At 42.3% G+C, this 12,290-nt stretch overlaps 1 protein-coding gene across 1 annotated transcript; it reads right to left on the bottom strand.

Annotated features, from left to right (window-relative positions):
* Positions 1-1,305: 1,305 nt before the first annotated feature.
* On the bottom strand, positions 1,306-5,492 carry LOC126799883 (protein XAP5 CIRCADIAN TIMEKEEPER). Its single transcript, XM_050527177.1, has 12 exons — positions 5,267-5,492; positions 5,119-5,184; positions 4,964-5,028; positions 4,723-4,835; positions 4,343-4,421; positions 4,189-4,265; positions 4,024-4,085; positions 3,786-3,917; positions 3,629-3,682; positions 3,477-3,542; positions 2,128-2,202; positions 1,306-1,523 (listed from the first exon to the last, which is right to left on the bottom strand). The coding sequence occupies exons 1-12, from the start codon at positions 5,435-5,437 to the stop codon at positions 1,473-1,475; spliced, it is 1,011 nt and encodes a 336-aa protein (XP_050383134.1). The 5' UTR covers positions 5,438-5,492; the 3' UTR covers positions 1,306-1,472.
* Positions 5,493-12,290: the final 6,798 nt, after the last annotated feature.

Raw genomic sequence — 12,290 nt, forward strand, 5'->3', positions numbered from 1 at the left:
GGTAAAATACCTTTTCGAGATTGGGGTCATAGCCTCCAAATCCATTGTCATGATCATTGTGTCATTCTCTTGTTTCTTCAATCGTAACTCTTCTTCCGCCCTTGCTTCTTTTCGCTTTTGAATGTCTATGTACTCCGCATAATAATTAAGCTCACTTTCATTATGGGCTAGCCTCTTAGTATGCCATGATGCTTGGTCACTTGCAATGGTATGCAAAACCTCCACCCGTTGCTCAATAGGAGTCTTACCCTGTTTCTTTTGGCGCCTAGCTTCCTTTGCCGCCTTGGTTCCCATTGGTCTAGGTGGACTCGATGGAGCTGCCGTGTGGCTTTGAGGTGTCTCATTCAATTGGTCGTCATCCAAATTGATGGTTGGAGATGATTCAGTTGCGGAAGGAGTACCGTGGTAACTACTTGCATATGGAGATGGAGTAGTAGGTAGCACCGCAACGAAAGATGGATGATCTTTAACCACTTCCCAACATTCAAAGTGTGTAAACTTTTTCTTCTTGGTATTATAGTAACATGATTGAGCTTGTCGCTCCTGATGTAAAAAACTTATATTAGGTATTTATTTAATTACATAATTTAAATAAATTAGCTAAAACAAATAATGTAACAAATTAGATATATTAAAACAAATAATGTAAACAATGCTACATATTTAAACAAATTAAATAAAACAAATAATGTAAACAAAATTAGATATATTAAAATAATTAAATATGTAAACAATGCTACATATTTAAATAAATTAGATATAAATTACATAATTTAATTCATATAATCAAATAAAAATTATAATATATGATAACACAATGTACTTACTTCCTCCATTAGCGAAGTGCCGCTAGCTATACGTTGTCGTGATGCCGCCAAACATTCGCCCCATTTTTGCAAGAGTAGCTTGAACTTGTTGTAGTGAGAAGCGAGCGCGATTCGGGTCCTTGGCTCCTTCGGAGGTTTCTCACCCGGTGCTAGCACCCAATTTTGCATATAATCGCCATGAATTGTCTCCCACAATTTGTCCCTCTTTTGTTTGTTACCGTCATATTCATCAATGCTATGACGGACAAAAGTAATGCACATTTGTAAATCTTCGGAATGAAGCCAATGGGTGCCCATTGTTTTGGAAAAAAATGCTAAACGAAAAGAGAGAGGAGATGGAGGAAGATGTGAAATTTGTTGTGCACAAATTGGTGTGAGTTCATAACAAATTGAAGTAGTATTTATAGGCAATTTTTTAGGAGAATTTTGAAATTTTGGGGATTTTTTTACAATTTTTTGGGTTTATTTCTGTTATGATCAGCTGTAGAAAAAGCACATTCTTTTGCATTCGATCAGCAGGTTAAAAATTAACAGAATGCAGTTACTGAGCTACTATCACAAGTTGATGGTCTAATGTATACAAAAGTTGAGTTCAACAACCAATGAGTTGTGCAATCCATTGAATACAATGCTGTCACTATGAAATCAGTCTCCATGGATAGTGTAACGCTCCCATTTCTTCGTCGGATCATATATCTGTCATTACAAAAAGAAATTAACGAATGATTACCCACATCAGCAAAAAGATGTTTGCTCGATCAGTTATATCTATTTTTATATATAAAGAAATCTGATTCAGCAACTAAGCCTAAGATATGTACTATGAACAAAGAAGTAGCTGAGAAGACTAACAATCAAATTAAAGTGAGAGGTTGGGGAAGTGCCAAAAGCAGTCAATTGCATATTTTCAAGAAACAGTGACGAGCATCATGCTACTTGTATCAAGCCTGACTCATTACTATCAAGCAAAGTTTTCAAACCCTTGATTTCAATCTCTCAAGCCTATCAATTCACTTCTCTCCAATTTTCTTGCCATATTAATCTTAAGCTCCTAAATTACTGCCATAATTTAATGTCTGTTTATCTGGTTTAGTTAATTAATTTAGATGGATATGTTGAAGTAGCACAGATAGTGCAGAAACACACACGCCAAGTCATTACAGTACTGAACATTCAAAAGCACTAAGTGCACTTGTCAGGGAAATTTGTACTCTGTAGAACGATAAGCAGCATGCAGCTATATAAAGCCTAACTCTTGAATTTCCACACACACATATATGTAACATACATACACACGTACCTCCCATCTAGAAGCAGGGAAGATATGCTTATTCTTGTCATACCAATGCCTCTCAACAACCTTCCCAGCATGAGACTGCCAAAAAGAAGAAATCATATGTAAGATAAGAGTAAGCATGTAAATTACAAACACAAGTTGTACAATTGTTTTTCTGACGGAATTTAGTACATATCCGCTCATAAAATCTGTGCTAAGTGGCGAATTATTGCATTCAATCTGTGTGCAGAATTATGGACCAACGCATTCTACATTCCTGACATGACAATGTGGATTTTTGGCAAAGTGAGCCCTAAGAGGTGATTAATATGTAACAATAGTTTCCTCCTGTGGGTCTTTGTTAATTAGCAACCATTTTCCCTATGGGTAAACACTTTGTTAGTTTGCAACCATTTGCTATTTGGGGTGAGAATGAATGAAAACTTATGGAATTCAAGAATGTAATCCAAGTCTTCAGTGGTCGATCTGGTCAGAGATGATCACTTAAATTGTTTAGGTCAGGCGATGGAAGCGACATGTTTAGGGGAAAAAATGAGGGCATGACATTTACTGGAGAATCAGAGTACATCTTTTGTAGCTACAAATGACTAGAACTACGGTAACTTGCCTGACCATATAATCAAGAATTAGAATCAATGTACATAATCATTTGTAGATACATACAACTAGGACTATGGTCACTTGCCTGACAATATAAACAAGCAGTAGCTTAATGGAATCTAGCAGAATCCCTCATAGAAGAAACACTAAACCCTTTTCTATCCCACATATATGTTATAGCACATCTGGTAGCATAAAGAAAATGGCTTCACAGAAAAGTAACTTTAAAAGAATAAAGGAGCTGACCAACACGTACAGTGTTCATATCAGATGTTTCATTTACAATATAATTGGGTAGATGCAGCCAAGATCAGATCAAAGATCCATTACCAGAGCTGGAACGCTAACTAGCATCCAAAATTGCTTAGATACCCATCATGATATAAAGCAATAACTTTATTTTAAGGCATGGAAGTTATAATAATCACTTCCAATTCCAGAAAATTGTTTAATTATGATCTAGGATTGGGGAAACACAAAAAACAAAGACCAGGTCCAGGTTAAACCTAACAGACCCATTCTTCAAATTGACCGACTATCATCCAACATTGCCCAGGTTCCCAGCATATATTCCACATTGACATATGGGAAGCAGAGAAAGATTTCAAGTCCACAGTACATTAACAGAAATTTAGGGAACTACAGTATACCATGACATTAACTTCAGCTGGTTTATGCTTGTGGTTCATTCTCAATATGGAAATTTAATAAATGATACAGTATTACAGATTAATAAAGTAAAAAAAAAATACCTCATCCTTCTCTATCGTAGCATCAGCAATTGTTCGCACATCCTCATGCACATCAAAATGAAAAAGCTATGCAAAACACAACAATATTATATTCAGTAAGACTTATAATGAATAAAAATAAAATTAACACAACAAGAACTTTTTATTATTACCGGTCCACTTTTGCCCCTTGCCTTGTTTACAATTAGCTCATAAAAACTATGCTGCTGTACTTCCAAATTCATGAAAGAAATTATGTGCAATTAGTTAGCAATTATTCAGCAAATCTGACCATAACTCGTAGTAGATACTCTATCAAAATTGTCTTACATGTGGAATGATAAGATCTTCTTTTACATATAGCAAATTCTCCACTGATGTAGTTCGAACTTCTCGAAACTCAGGAGCAAGTTGCTGCTGAACAGAGCGAAGAAACTCTCCTATTTTATCCCCCTTTCGTACCTGAAAGAGTGACCAAGAGACATGAAAATTGATCCCATGCATCCATATTTCAAAGTGATAGGGGACCCAAAAAAGAAACTATGTAACTTGAGGATGATTTACTTGCCTGGATCGTCCGCCTATGCCCTGCTCCATCCCAGTAACTGTACGTAATTTGAAGCGGCTCATCTGAATGACAGAAAAAGAAAAAAGAACATAACAAGAGTTTGTCAGAAAACTTTTACATGGAAAGTGGAGAGAAAGAACAAGACAAGCTAGACTTCAGAATTACTTCGTATCTTCTCCTGCTCCAGAAACCACTGTTTTCTCAACCTTTCACGCTCAGCTTGTTCCTCCGCCTCCCGCTCACTGAAGAAAATTCATAGCTTAAACACATAATAAACTGAGGAAGAGCCAGATGTGCTTGACTGTGAGTGAGAGTAAACCTATCGGGCAGGAAGCTAGTTTCCACAGTAGGATCTTTGCCAAATCTACCAGACCATAATTTTTTATTCTCTGTACTGTCTGCAGAAATCATAATTATATATAAAAAAAAACAGCAATAAGTTTTCAATGCGCATCCATAAACTATAAGGTAAGATTTCCAGCAAAATGAATCCCCTTCCGACTTGCACATCCGATTAACTTATTTATACATCATGTCATTCATGCATGCAACAGAGTCTAGTCCATATTTACTGATAACCACCAGCAACTAAAAGTGCCTAATCAATCTATAAACTTCCACGTCGGTAAGTTCTACAACAGCTATATGGTAGGCTACTATCTGTACTGATATTTTCTAATCTTAGAGAAAAACGCTCACTCTTTTCACCATCTTCATCCTCACTGCCATCCTCAATGTCATCCGCAAACGACAACCGATTCAACCCCTTAACCTTCCTCTTCTTCCTCTTCTGTAGCTGAAGCTCCTCCTCTCTAAACACAACAACAACATTCCACAATCAAAATAAAAACACATACACTCGAAAATGGAAAACTAACAAAACATAAGCACACTTTCAGAATCTAATAGTAAAAAACCAGTCTACGAATAGCGAACTCACTCTTGTTGAAGCTTCTGGAGCTTCTCCTTCTCCTCCTCCTCGAGTTTGTTCCGAATATTCACTCTCTGCAAATCCAAATCCACACAGCTTCCATTAGCATCACCTACTCCTCACAAACCAAAAAATCAACACCACCGCGAGATCAGAACCCTCACCTTCTCGACGTATTGCTCCCTCGTGACCAAACCGACGGTCTCTTTCTTGAACGCCGTCTCAAGAATCTGAAAAGCTCAATCGAATTAGAATCCACAATTGAAAGTAGAGCAAGGCAAAACAAACCCTAGGATGAAGAAGAAGCGGTGCCTCAGAAGTGCTGGAGCCGAATTGGAGGAGGCCGGGCTGGCCTTTATCGGAGGCGGACTTGTGTTTGAGCTCTTGGATTTTCTGGCGCTCGGCTTCTCTTTGCTTCTCCAACCGTCGGATCCTCACGGCGTCTTGGGCCGTGCCGACGTACCCGTCTCCCATACCCGACATCGCTCCTCTTCTTCTTTCTCTCTCTCTCTCTCTCTCTCTCTCTCTCAAATTCGCAGACTACTGAAATCCGAGTCGGTTCAAAGTAGCGCAGTGAGTCCTATTGCACCGAAATTTTAGATGGAAAAAAAAAACAATTACTACCTGACTGACGAAATTTTAAGACCTAAACCTACTATTCTTTATCCACCCAATCCGGCGTTGTTGTCGAGTCAATTAGACATATAAACGATTCATCCCATTTGTTTATACAAAGAGACGACTGTTGAAGAGGAAGAGGGTTAATTAGGGAAAAGGGTTTCTCCAACATTCTTTCTCGACGTTCGGTCTCTCTTTGTGTAAAAAAATGTATTGAATCTGTTAATGCACTGTTTGTTTTTGAAAGCTCGTATGTTTGAGCCTTGATTGTGGTATCAATCAGGTTGAATTTGATCGACTTAGTTTTATAGTATTTTCCTTTGTCCGGTTTTAGATTTGTGTTTCTGGTGCTAGATCTAATACACCTAATTAGTTATGCGGTACATGTGTTTGCAGTTTCCAACCATCCTAATTTGTTCGTAAACTATCGACGTGTTGGTACAGTCTCGTGTTGGATTGTTCGTGGATGATCGAAGCTGAAATGTCATAACATATCTTACACAGAGATACCAAGCCAGGTGTTTCTGATCCACCGTCAACAATATTCGTAGAATTGTTTCGTGAACATGTATATTTGCCTCCTTGTGTTTTATTGTTTAAATTGTTATATGTACGCTGTGTGACGGATGAGTGAATCACCCCCCAAGTAAACCAGGGTCTGTGTTCAGGATTACTTCAGCTAATTTATTAAGTTATAGTTGACGATTATACATATCATGTTGTATTACTTGTATATATGTTTTGTTGCACCCAACCATGCTATTAAAGACATGCCATACAGTCCCATTAGTTCCACTTTCTTTTTTGGCCAAGTACATCACAACTATAGCGATCGCGAGCTGCGAGGATGATTTAGTCGAGGCCTGGATTGTAAAAGAACGATCACTTGTCACTCACCGGTTCGGATTTGGGTCCATAAACATGGCACTGTCACCGGCCAGGGTTCTTACAGTTGTCTGAGTTTTGGGTTTACATGGCTGTAGTTTGCCCAACTTAAATAAATAAGGAGATGCACGTATGATCTCTCCATGCTTTGTACTTACAGAATAAGAATGTAAATTAACTTGATGTTCTTCAGTTCTGGTGTCATTCAATCATTAAAAAAAAAGGGTCGAATGCAATACACTTAATTTTACAATATGTTTGTTCTTCTTCAGTTTCAGTTCTAATTCGATTGAATCATGAAACATATATATACCTATCTCACCGGTTTGTGAAAGTTAATTAATTTAATGAATTATTAGACTTCATTTTCTAGTCTAGCTGTTAGTTGTAGCTAGTAACTTAGTAAGTTTAACCTTCGGCCTTTTATAAGTACTAACAGATGGTTGCACACAGCTAGCTTTCATTTTCTTTTCTCATGTCAAGTGGTAATTCAGGCCAGCTTTATGTCACATCACGCCAAACTTAGCCAAATTTTACCTTGAGCATTCTAGTCGGATCCGGAATACGGCGGAACTCTTTGAAAGATCCTAAAAGGCGCTAGAAGTCTCAAGAAGCTTTGAGACATTTCCGGATTTCTCTAGAACCATGGAGAGGCTAAGGGAACTAGATTACTCCAGAATTCTCTAGAATACTCAAGGATCATCTTAGAGTTATGTAGACATGTGTAGACTTGTATAGAGTTCTCTAGAACTCTCCACATTGTACATAGTCCTAAAAATCTCTAGAACTAGTGAAGTAGGATGAGGAGGCCTATAAATAGCAAGGCACCCCTCTCATTTCATCAATCAATCAAGTAAGCAAGCAATCAAGCTATCAAGCATACTTGTAAGTTTTCTTGTTCAATATAAGTTCTCTTTCGAGATATTCTTGTTTGCCTTTCAATTGTTCTAGCAGAGCGTTTGCGAGAGTAAAGCTGACTTAGCATAAGAGAGTTGCTAAGGCCGCACGAGTTACATAGCGAAAGAAGTAAGCTCGTGACACTTGGTATCAGAGCCGAAGTTCGATCAAGAGGCTAGCCCGACACAATGGCAAAGAATGACAATCATGTTGGTAGTGTTTCCGATGACACACAAGAGAAGGATCATGAAGAACTTGTCAACCCGACGGTTCCAAAGAAGGAACGAGTGAAGGACATGTTAGCTGCAATCGACTCACGACAAACTCAAGTGGAAGAGAGCGTGAGTGGCATGGGAGCCCAGGTGGAAGACTTGGAGGCGGAGGACGCCGCAATCCACACTGCGATCAAGGGAATGATGCTCAAGCTAGAGGAGTTCTTGTGGGGTGAGATAGACAAAGTTCGCGAGGAGTTCATGGGAGAACTCGCCCGGATGCGTGAAGTGCAAGAAAGGGAGCACAATAGCATGTTTGCATGCATGGAAGAGATGCAGGCAGATTCTGCACGCATGGAGGCAATGCAAGCAGATCTTACCCTATGCAAGTGCGCATTAGCCGCGGGGGCTAGCACCAACAGCAGCGTAGAAGCCAAGTGGATCGAGGTGCCAAAGCCAAAGAGCTTCGGAGGCATGCGCAACGCTCAAGAAGTAGACAACTTCTTATGGGGGCTAGACCAATACTTTGGGGCCGTAGGCATCAAGGAGGAGGATGCCAAGATAAAGACTGCGACTCTTTATCTCACCGACACCGCCATGTTCTGGTGGAGGAGAAGGTGAGGAGATGTCGAAAGAGCTATGTGCACCATCTCTACCTTTGATGACTTTGTTAAAGAGCTCAAGAAGCAATTTTATCCTGAGAATGCCGAGGATGAGGCAAGAGCTCGCTTGCGAAGGCTCAAGCACATGGGGTCTATTAGTGAATACATTAGAGATTTCACTAACTTGGTGCTTGAGATTCCCGACCTATCCGACAAGGATGCTCTCTTCAATTTCATGGATGGTCTCCAATCATGGGCCAAGACGAAGCTTAGGCGACATGGAGTGCAAGACCTTGCCACCGCCATAGGAAGCAAATCCAAGAGAGTCTAACAAGCCCAAGGAGAAGAAGAGCAGCTATGCCAAAGGTGGGGGAGATAAAATCTAATGCAAGGAGAAGCCCCGCCGTGAGACTTACTCGGCAAGGTTCAAGGATAAAGGCAAGTCAAGGGACATGCGGAGCTTGGACAAGCCAAATGACAACAAGTGATTCCTATGCGATGGTCCGCATTAGGCTAGGCATTGCCCACAAAGGAGAGCACTAAGCGCACTCTTAGGAAGTCATCAAGGCGAGAGTGAAGCCGAGGGTGGCAATGGAGGTGCACACTTGGGGTCTTTACAGGTGCTCAATGCAATCCGCTCAACACCCAAGGTCCAAGCCAAAGGTTTGCTCCACACAGACATCACCATATGTGGGAAGCCAACAACGGCGATGCTCGACACGGGAGAAACTCACAACTTCATTTTCGTTGAAGAGACACGCAAGCTTGGACTCAAGGCAACAAATGAAGGAGGCTCCATTAATGCGGTTAAGTCACTTGCCCGCCCAATACAAGGAGTAACTCGAGGAGTCAAGACAAGCGCGGGAACTTGGTATGGGAACCTAGACTTCTCGATAGTTCCGATGGATGACTACAAGGTAGTCTTGGGGTTGGAATCCATGATCAAGTCAGGCATTCCCGGTGCCATTCGCCAATAGCTTATGCATAATGGATGGCAAAAGATCATGCGTGGTGCCAACAACCCGAAGAGCAAAGCAAGACATCAAGGTATTGTCGGCATTGCAATTAAAGAAAGTCATTAAGAGGGAAGAGGAGAGCTACTTGGCCATCCTTAGTGAGTTTGATGATGAGGAGCCAAGGCCGCAAGATGCCATGCCCAAGGAGGTAGCTGCAGTTCTTGAGGAGTTCAAGGATGTATCACCCGCGGAGCTGCCTAAGAGACTACCCTAAGGAGAGAGATCGACCATGAGATCGAGTTGGAACCAGGGACAAACCCACCCGCCATGGGTGCATACTGCATGACACCTCCCGAGTTAGCGGAGCTAAGGAGGCAATTGAAAGAGCTTTTAGACGCGGGATTCATTAGACCTTCAAAAGCCCCATTCGGTGCCCCGGTATTGTTCCAAAAGAAGAAGGACGGATCTCTTCGCTTGTGTATTGACTATAAGGCACTCAATAAGGTGACGGTAAAGAACAAGTACCCTATTCCTCTTATTGCCGATCTCTTTGATCAATTGGGTCATGCACGCTACTTCTCAAAGTTAGACCTTCGTACGAGATACTACCAAGTGCGCATTGCGGAAGGAGATGAGCCGAAGACCGCATGCATCACAAGGTATGGTTCTTATGAATTTTTTGTCATGCCTTTCGGTCTAACTAATGCACCAGCGACATTTTGCACCTTGATGAACAAATTGTTCCACCCCTACCTTGATCGGTTTGTGGTCGTCTACTTGGATGACATAGTGGTGTATAGCAAGACCATGCAAGAGCATGTGGAGCATGTGGAGCATGTGGAGCACTTGCGGGAAGTGCTTAAGGTTTTACGAGAAAACCAGCTATACATCAAGATGGAAAAGTGCTCATTTGTGAAGCCGGAGGTGTCGTTCTTGGGGCACAAAATCAAGGACGGCAAGCGTATGATGGAGGATTGCAAGGTGCATTCCATCCAAGAATGGGAGCCACCCACCAAGATACATGACTTAAGATCTTTTCTCGGGCTAGTTAACTATTATCGCCGCTTTATCAAGGGATATTCGGCAAGGGCTGCACCTTTAACCTACCTTCTCAAGAAGAACAAGGCATGGGAGTGGACATCAGAATGTCAAGAAGCCTTTGAAGACTTGAACAAGGCAATATGCGAAGAGCTCGTACTTAGCCTACCGGATCACTCCAAGCTATATGAAATGCACACCAATGCTTCCGACTTTGCCATCGGCGGAATACTCATGCAAGAGGGGCATCCAATTGCCTATGAGAGTCGGAAGCTTAATGATACGGAGCGGCGCTACACCGTGCAAGAGAAAGAGATGACTGCTATCATCCATTGCCTTCGAGTGTGGCGACATTACTTGCTTGGGACAAAGTTCGTGATCATGACAGATAATGTAGCAACAAGCTACTTCCAAACTCAAAAGAAGCTAAGTCCAAAGCAAGCAAGGTGGCAAGTCTTCTTGGCAGAATTTGACTACACCATAGAGTACAAGCCCGGGAAGGCAAACGTGGTTGCAGATGCACTAAGCCGCAAGGCGGAGTTTGCAAGAATTTCGCAAGTCACTAGCCCATTGCTAAGCAAGATCAAGGAAGGACTAAGGGTAGACCCTCAAGCACAACACGTCATCACCTTAGTGAAGGAAGGAAAACCCGGAGGTTTTGGCTAGACGACGACCTTCTCTACACGAGAGGCCGCCGTATCTATGTACTAAAGTGGGGAAGCTTACGAAGAGAGCTAACCAAGGAATGCCACGATTCCAAATGGGTCGGCCACCCAGGTATGAAACGCACACTTGCCTTGCAAAAGTCCATGTATTATTGGCCTAGGATGCGAGACGGGGTCAAAGAGTATGTGCGGACATGTCTATTTTGCCAATAAGACAAAGTAGTCCAGCAGCAGCCGGGGGGCTTGCTAGACCCCTTGTCCATTCCCGAAAGACCATGGAGAGTGTCTCTATGGACTTCATCACTTGCCTGCCGAAGTCCGAGCAGTTTGGGAGCATCATAGTGGTAGTGGACAGATTCAGCAAGTATGCAACCTTCATGGCCGCATCAGCCGACTGCATCGCGGAAGAGACAACAAGGCTATTGCACGCAATGTAGTCAAGCTTTGGGGAGTTCAAAGGAGCATTGTCAGTGACAGAGACCCGCGATTCACGGGGAGATTTTGGACGGAGCTGTTCAAGGTGCTAGGGACAGACTTCAACTTTTCAACAAGCTTCCATCCACAAAGCGACGGTCAGACGGAACGCGTCAATGCTCTCTTGAAGCTATACTTGCGGCACTACGTGAGTGCCAATCAAAAGGATTGGGCCAAGCTTCTAGATGTGGCGCTGTTTTCCTACAACCTGCAACAAAGTGAGGCCACCAACAAAAGTCCTTTTGAGATTGTATTGGGACAGCAGCCTACAACCCCTCTATCCCTTGCCACTCGCTATGAAGGGAAGAGTCCAGCCACGTTCAAGTTTGCCAAGTCATGGCATGAGCAAGCGGAGCTAGTTCGAGCGGCATTGCACAACGCTGCCAAGAGGATGAAGAAGTGGGCGGACAAGAAAAGGAGGCATATCGAGTTCAAGGAAGGCGACCTTGTACTTGTGAAACTCTTGCCACAGCAGTTCAAGGCCTTTAGGAAGGTGCACAAGGGCTTGATCCGCAGATATGAAGGGCCGTTTGAAGTTATCAAGTGCATAGGTAAAGCTTCATACAAGCTCAACCTCCCGCCCAAGTTGAAGATACATCCGGTCTTCCACGTGAGTATGTTGAAGCCATACAATGAGGACAAGGAAGACCCATCAAGAGGAATATCGCATCGGGCACTTACGGTGGTAATCACCAACTTCGACAAGGAAGTCGATGAAGTACTCGCAGATCGGGTCATACGACGTCGAGGCGTACCAAGTTACAAAGAGTACCCCATCAAGTGGAGAGGTCTGCCTGATACGGAAGCAAGCTGGGAGTCCGAGGATACGCTTTGGCAGTTCAAGGACATGATCCAGCAGTACAATTAAGTCGATGAGGGCATTGCAGGATTTGGTGGGGGAGAATGTCACATCCGCCAAACTTAGCCAAATTTTACCCTGAGCATTCTAGTCAGATCCGGAATACAGCGAAACTCTTTGGAAGATCCTA

Source organism: Argentina anserina, chromosome 1, assembly GCF_933775445.1.
Source record: "Argentina anserina chromosome 1, drPotAnse1.1, whole genome shotgun sequence".
Taxonomy (NCBI): domain Eukaryota; kingdom Viridiplantae; phylum Streptophyta; class Magnoliopsida; order Rosales; family Rosaceae; genus Argentina; species Argentina anserina.